Below are 8277 nucleotides of genomic sequence, written 5' to 3'. Positions count from 1 at the left end.
AGAACTCAGGAAGCTATCAGGAAGGAATGCCATCCCTGGTCCCATGCACTCTACCACGTGACCTTGGACAAGTCCTATAACTCCATGTGCCTTTGTTTCTCATCTGTAAAACGAAGTAACAGGAGCACTCACCACATACGGTTGTTAAGAGGGCTTCCTGAGTCATTCCACATACAAATTTATGACTATCACCAAAGTTCTAGGAACCTTTTAAACACGGAGAAAACAGTTACAAAATTTGTATTCCAAATGTTTCTATAGAAAAGGGGCAATCCTATGAAGCCTACAAAAATACCACTCTCCCCAAACAAACAGAGCCACGTGGACAGTCTCTACTCTACCTGAATCTTACATTAAAGAAGGATCCAATCTTGGAAAAGGAAAGCTATGAAAAACTTTAGGTGATAGATTCCCAAGACCCAGGTTATGACCTAACAAGCCTGGAAGAGAAGGAAACATGGCCAATGACCTGCTTCAACCATGTGTCACCTTGAACCAATCCCTTGTTTTAACATTCCAGAAACTTCAACTTTGTTGTACCTGAACTTAAATGCATACATCTTACTTACAGTACAGAGGTTAAACAAGCTACAAGTACAGTGAACATGTGATGATTTATCTCAAATTACTTGATGAGTCTTGAGAATGAACAAATCCTAGGCCCAAACAACCAACTTCTCCATTGGTCCCATTAGCTACACATAATACCTGAAGTTACCAGCTCCCCATCAGGAATGCATCAGAAAGGGAGAATTTTCCCCCAAACCATATTCCTAAACAGTGCTGAACCACTGGGCAGGTGTGGTCCAAGCAGTGAGGAACACTGGTGTGTACACACCTGGTCCAGAAGCCCTGACTTACCACTGACCATCTGAACCGTTGCTCAAGACACGCTGACTGATATTCCTTCTGCTGGGCCCCTCATATCACCACATGCTTTATCAGGACTCCTAATATTATCTGCTAAGAAGAAATCCAGAACCTGAAAATCAGGAAATCAAGAATGGGGTTTAAAAAATGTTTTGGAGGGTGCCTGGGTGGCTCAGTGGGTTAAGCCGCTGCCTTCGGCTCAGGTCATGATCTCAGGATCCTGGGATCGAGTCCCGCATCGGGCTCTCTGCTCAGCAGGGAGCCTGCTTCCCTTCCTCTCTCTCTGCCTGCCTCTCTGTTTACTTGTGATCTCTCTCTGTCAAATGAATAAATAAAATCTTTAAAAAAAAATGTTTTGGAGCCAAACCCTCCTAAGTAGATGCCAAGAAGTGGGAACACCCACACAGCATCTACATGTAACACACATACTAACAACTAAATTCGTTTTTTGAACGCAGCAAGTCTATCCAGTTAGAATCAGAATGCATTGCATTATCTATTTTAAAGGCCTTAAAATTTTCACAGGAAGGAGATAAAATCTTTCTGCCTTAAAATTATCCAAGTCAGAAAAGTACAAACTCGATATGAAAAGTTAAGTTAATGTTCTCATAACTTCATGTTGCAGGACCAAGCCTGAAAAGATACCAAAGTAGGTGCAATTTGCTTTAGAACACAGTAAAATGGGGTCACGTGTGTGCCTCCGTCGGTTAAGCATCTGCCTTCAGCCCAGGTCATGATCCCAGGGTCCTGGGATCCAGCCCCGCATCTGGCTCTCTGCTTGTTTGGGAACCTGTGTCTCTCTTTCCTCCTGGGTTATGCGCTCTCTCGCTCTCTCTCTCTCTCTCTCTCTCTCTCTGTCTAACTCTGATAAGTGTAGATAGAACTCTTTTGCAAATAAATAAATTAAAATCTTAAAAAAAAAAAGAAAAAGAAAGAAAGGAACACAGTAAAACAGGCCTGTGTGAGATGCACTCTCCACCCTTGCCTACATTCCTTAAATCAAGGTTTCTAGGTTTTTCTTTCCATTAAAAAAAAAAAAAGAAAATGGACCAAATTCCAATATAAACAAATACATTTAGGAGTCTAAAAATAAGTACAGTAAATTCAACATTAATTTTAGATAAGCTGGCGATGTTCCTAGGAAGATGTTGCTGCGGCTGAGGTCGAAGAGGTTGCTGCTTGTGTTCTCCTCAAGGATTTTGATGGATTCCTTTCTCACATTGAGGTCCTTAATCCATTTTGAGTTTATTTTTGTGTGTGGTGTAAGGAAATGGTCCAATTTCATTTTTCTGCACGTGGCTGTCCAATTTTCCCAACACCATTTATTGAATAGGCTGTCTTTTTTCCATTGGACATTCTTTCCTGCTTTGTCGAAAATTAGTTGACCATAGAGTTGAGGGTCTATTTCTGGGCTCTCTATTCTGTTCCATTGGTCTATGTGTCTGTTTTTGTGCCAGTACCATGCTGTCTTGATGATGACAGCTTTGTAATAAAGCTTGAAGTCCGGAATTGTGATGCCACCAACTTTGGCTTTGTTTTTCAATATCCCTTTGGCTATTCGAGGTCTTTTCTGGTTCCATATAAATTTTAAAATTATTTGTTCCATTTCTTTGAAAAAGATGGATGGTACTTTGATAGGAATTGCATTAAATGTGTAGATTGCTCTAGGTAGCATAGACATTTTCACAATATTTATTCTTCCAATCCAGGAGCATGGAACATTTTTCCATTTCTTTGCGTCTTCCTCAATTTCTTTCATGAGTACTTTATAGTTTTCTGAGTATAGATTCTTAGCCTCTTTGGTTAGGTTTATTCCTAGGTATCTTATGGTCTGGGGTGCAATTGTAAATGGGATTGACTCCTTAATTTCTCTTTCTTCTGTCTTGTTGTTGGTGTAGGGAAATGCAACTGATTTCTGTACAAATCAAGTCCTGTTACAATAATGACCACACAGCATGCACACTGAACCAAAGCTAGTTTTACCTGCAGAAATGTATGCATACAAACAAGTGTCTACATTTAGTTTCTGTTAGATTTCCCACAGTACTGGCCACGTCAGAGCTCCCAGTAAGTAAATGTGTCAATTTATGGACTCATTCTGCATCCTGGGAAATATCCAGAAGAAAGACATTTGCTTTAAATGAGGAAACATCTTTCCCAGCTCCACAGGAGGAAAAGCTCTGCACACAGTCTTCTACCTGCCTTCCTCTGGATGCAGGAAACATTAAATACGCTCCACCCAAGGTCTGCAGAGAATTCAGTTCTAGGAAGTACTAGGAAGTACAAAGGAGTACTTGAGAATAAATGCACAGCAAAGGGGACATCTAAGGACATCTCTTGAGCTGAAGAAAAGCCATTAAAAAAAAAAAAAGGCATGTGGAGAATCACAAGATATTGCCAAAACTGCAGTTAGACAATCAGCAATGAGACTATTGGTATGACAAATCCTGTTTCAGACCTGTTGACTTAGATTTACTTGCACAACCATAACTGGCCAAAATAAGGAAATAAGGGTAATGTATATATACTGCTCTGACCTTCTATCTCTCCACCTTCCTTCCTCCTACAGATAAAGCCGATGCTTCACCTGGTTCTGAGAATCAACAGTAAGTAATGTATTTTTTAAGGTGAACATTTTATCGTGCAAATATTATTTATGCTTTTTTGGTGGTAAATGATATATTGTATAAGAATCTATGATTTTCAAAACTCTGCTAATAACCTTCACTGAAAGTAATGAACTTAACTTTTATACTCTTTTTAAGCTCAGAAAGTAACATGTAGCTTTACTATTCCAAACACACTTTTAGCTAATTTAATATCTAAATTAAATTTCACTTTTCATTGTAAAATAAGTATATATTTTCCATATCTATGACTTTTGCAAACAATTGTACTAGAACTGCCTTTAATAGAAAAATGAAAAACTAAGGATACATGTGTTACATATTTCCATTTTAATAATTTTACTAATACTCACATATATAGATATGTGTTGATACAGACATTATTAAAATAAGGAGCAGAAGCTATTGCTAATAATTTTCAATCTATCAAAACAAAATGATAACACAGACCTAGAGATAAAAAAAATTCCATCAGCAATTATCAGCAAAATAAAATTTCTCTCATGAAATTCACTCAAACCAAAATAAGACAGAAGACTTAGAAGTTTTCTGATCAAAAGTTAATCTACACAAGCAGCTACATTTATATGAAGATTTGAATATAATCATCTACTGAGGATATTTTATATAAGAAAGCAATTGCCACAAAGAACTTTTATTTTTGGCAAATAAGAAGTGATACCTAGTGACAACATACAAGGAATTATTTACCCTGCAGAGGGAGGATTTGATTTTCAAAATATTTTATTAATGTTCTTCTCTACAGCTAACTGCCATGCAGGGAGCTTATGGAGGATTTTACTGTGCCAGAGAAGATCAGGTGTTGTGTCTTTTGCCAGTTAAAACCAAAGCCTACATTTGCTTGAATGACTCACCCTCTGGAGGATCATCAAAGGAAATTAAAGCAATGACAAGTTGCAAAGCCAGGAACTACTATATAATGTCGGGTAGGAAGGTCAGTTTGTGCCCCTGAACTAAGGTCAGATTTGTAAGGGGAAGAAGTAAATTAGGAGGAAGTGTCAGACCTCAAGATCTAAATTAGATAGTGCTAATAATTCTAATAATGCCATTTAGTAAATTCAAGTAAGGAGCAGAAAATCATATGTAGAAATGAAAAAAATAAAACAAAACAAACAAAAAGAAAAACCTTGCTTTTGGGAACTGTCAAGGTGGCTACTATTATTTAGATATCTTTACAGATGTCCTAGGTGGAGAAGTCTAGAAGTTTGGCAAACTCTGTATAGTGTCATCGGCTGCTTCCTGTAGTATAGAAAAGTGGTTGAGATGACAGAAAGTGACCAGAAAGAAGATTAATATGACATATAAGGTTGAAAGATTGCATCAAACACTTTTCTGTGCTGATTGATACATAGATGTCTGACTACCCATAATGCACATATTACACATGTTGTGTTGATGCTTTTATTTTTTTAAAGATTTAATTAATTAATTAAATAATTTATTTATTGAGAGAGAGGGAGAGAGAGTGGGAGGAGGGGGTGAGGGAGAGGGAGAGACTCTCAAGCAGACTCTGGGCTGAGCCCAGAGCTGATGGGGGTGGGGGAATGAGCTGGATCCTATTACCCTGAGGTCATGACCCCAGACAAATTCAAGTGTAGGACAGTTAATTGACTGAGCCACCCAGATGTCCCTGTGCTGATGTCTTTAATGGCATTTTTTCTGGTCTAATTGTTTGAAACATTTCCATCCTCTCCTTTCAGGAGCTAGGGCTTTAAGGTCAAACTGTCTGGGTTTATCCCCGGGTTCTTCTGCATGCAACCACATGACATTGCATTATTAAAAATCTGATCTTGGGACTGCAGATCTGTAAACTGGGGTATTGAGTAATATTATGTACTCTCTAGATTGTAAGGAGTTTTAATGAGCCCATAAAGAGTGACACAGTGCTTCACACAAAACGCAGAATCACCATATGGATGCATTATTGTATGGCTCACTTAAGGGCAAAGGAATATGACCCTGAAAATTTGCATATAAAGCATTTTATCTATTTATGAATTTAATTCCTCTCCTTCTACATTCACCTTTATTGGTAATGCTTAAGAAGGTTCTGGCTTTAATTTTCTCTGCATAACAAGGTAATTTTCCCAGAACCATATGCTAGACAATCTGTTCTTCCTCTAATGTTTTTTTATGCTACCTTGTTTGGTCTGTGTCTTAAATTTTCTATTTACTTTCATTGGCCCATTTTTGTCCATTTCTAATATAATATCCAAATTTTGTCAATACATGTTTGAAGCCTATTTTAATAACTAATGTGAAAAGATACCCAAATTAATCCTTCTTATAAATGGTATATTAGTTATTCATGGGCCAATCAGAATTTTTATTGGGATTATAAAGATTTTTATATTAATTTAATTAGGATTGATATCTCTATTATATTAACACATACTATTTAAAAGCATGAAAATCTCTCAATTTATGCGGATTTACTTTTATGCCCCTTACTGGGGTTTTAAAATTGTTTCCCAAAAAGATTTTTTATTCCTGGTTATTTCATAAAATATAGTTTTTGTACTATTGTGAGTTGTATGTTTTCTTTTTAATTTGATTTTCTACTTGAGTGTTGTTAATATATGGCAATGGTATTTTTATTGGTTGATATTACATCTTGCAAACTTTTGATTATGATGTATTCTCTAGGTAAATGGCCATATCATTTTTAAATAATACTAATATTAGCTTTTCCTTTACAAGACTTACAAATGTGTGGGGTTTTTGTACAGCTTTGATCAAGACCTCTCCAATATGATGTTGAACAGTACTAGTGACATTGCTCACTCTTTTTTTGGTCTCAATATTAAATGAATTCATCTAGAATTTCTCCAATAACTATATTTGCTAGAGATATTTGGCTATATTTCCATTATCAAATTAATAATCTCTACCTTCCTTCTTCTTATTTTTAACTATAATAGGAGTTATATTTCACAACATATTTTGTCACATGATTTTTATTTAATACAGTAATGTGATGAATTGGACCAATACATTTTCTAATTTGAATTATTCTTTTTTTTAAATTTTTTAATTATTCTTAAAGTTCTGATATAAAATTTATTTGATCATAAAAATCTTTGTTTCCATAAAACAGACTTCTCAGGCAAGGTAAGCCTGTATAATTTTTGTAAATATATGTTTTTATTAATTAGTAAGCATTGATATGATGTCATTAGAGAGAACAACTTATTTATTTCCAAGTGAGTGTTCCTAACTTATGGTGGCCCTAACATTAATGTAAAGAAGCAGCAATATGCTATAATTTAATGTATATGTAAGTTTATGCTTCAGAAAGACACAATTTCCCCTGCTGTCTCTAATTAGTAGTAAACCATCAACACTTAGAACTGTAAATCTTTGACTTTTCTCTAGTCACACTTATGAGTAATTACTGATCTCTTGAAAAAAAGAAAATTATGAATGGCAGAGCAGAAAAACTATATAAAAGAAGAGAGTTGGTGACATGCATGTAGCAAAATAACTCTTTTTAGGGAAATGATTTAGAAAGAATCAAAGTTTGTTTCTAAGGAAATAACAGCGGAGACATATAACATTACACATTTAGAAATTGTCTACATGTAAGTAAATGACAGGAAAAGGCAGTTACTTTCCTAATTCATCCTAATGCTTTCTCTGTAACTCTACCAAATGGATGTGCATATAAAACATATCCTATCTACACTTGTTATTTAGGGCATCCCCTGGGAGAGATACATGAGGTAGAACTAAAAGCATTGCTCTTACAGCTGATAACAGGTTTTTATCATATTTACTGTATCTGAAATATTTACTTCCAGAGCCTTATTTTATACTGGGTCCTTCCCTGTCCTTCTCCAAAGTCCCAGAAGTGATCAAGGCAAAAGAAGATAAAACTTTACATTTTAGTTTTTCACAAATGGGAAAATCCAACAAGCTCAAAGTGTGGGCACTAGAATGATGGGCTCCCCTAACGATATGCCAAGATGGAGGATGGGCAGGAATTCTGTCGTATTCACTTGACCATGCTCAATAATATCAAGCATGCTATCATGGATAAAGTGTGGAAAACCCGATGGATGTCTATTAAAGGAAAGAAAAGTACCTGACTGACACTGACTTGCAGAAAAAGAGAGGATCCTTTTTTCTCTTTTGCTCTCACATTTTCTAGGAGACCCACTTGAGGCTATGACAGAGGGATGTGCATGCCCAAGGAGACTAGTGTAGGAGAGAGTCCCCTGGAGACTTTGCAAGCTCCTATCACTCCATCACTGAGCAAGTACAGAGTGAGGTGTCTTTAATCATAGCTACTCACAATGTAGTTCAGAAAAAAAAAATCAAATGTAAACAAATTGAGGGAAATAAGACCATGAACATGGATCAGAAAAAATTGAATAAAATCAAAATTTACTGGGTGGGCTTTAAATGTTCCTACCCAGAGACAAGGTTAGTGTTTTGGGAGTTAGCTATGACTTTCTATGAAGAGGGGACTCAGAAATGTTCATAGTCTTGAAGGATGTGGCTAAAATCCAGGTTAAGGATTAAGATGATCAAAGGCATAAAGGGCATATGCTCAAAGGATAATGAGGTTATTAATGAGGAGCCCATCCTGACTAGAGTTATGGGGGAAAAAAAGATTATCTAATGAATAATGTACCAGGTTGTGTTCCCCAGGTAACAAAATCTGAGACACAGGAAGTTGAAGAATATGGGATGAATTCCCTAAGAAGGATGGAAAGAGAACCAAGGTACTTTAAGGTGAGGTGAAGCTGTGGTACAG

The 8277-nt window shown here is 36.3% G+C and overlaps 1 protein-coding gene across 2 annotated transcripts in view; it reads left to right on the top strand.

Moving 5' to 3' along the window:
* Positions 1-3177: 3177 nt before the first annotated feature.
* Positions 3178-8277, top strand: part of LOC122899648 (cysteine-rich secretory protein 2-like) — a 28560-nt gene continuing 23460 nt past the window's right edge. Inside the window, exons 1-2 of one of the 2 annotated variants that reach the window (XM_044237573.1) lie at positions 3178-3305; positions 3440-3476. In XM_044237573.1, the coding sequence (XP_044093508.1) occupies positions 3294-3305; positions 3440-3476 (49 nt within the window). In that variant the 5' untranslated portion in view covers positions 3178-3293. Of the gene's footprint in view, positions 3306-3439; positions 3477-4422; positions 4453-8277 lie in introns of those variants that run through there. The other variant, XM_044237582.1, reaches the window with a different exon arrangement.

Source organism: Neovison vison, chromosome 1 (genome assembly GCF_020171115.1).
Source record: "Neovison vison isolate M4711 chromosome 1, ASM_NN_V1, whole genome shotgun sequence".
Classification (NCBI taxonomy): Eukaryota; Metazoa; Chordata; class Mammalia; order Carnivora; family Mustelidae; genus Neogale; species Neogale vison.
Note: the sequence above shows the minus strand (reverse complement) of the source record. Positions and strands in the feature narration are given on the sequence as shown.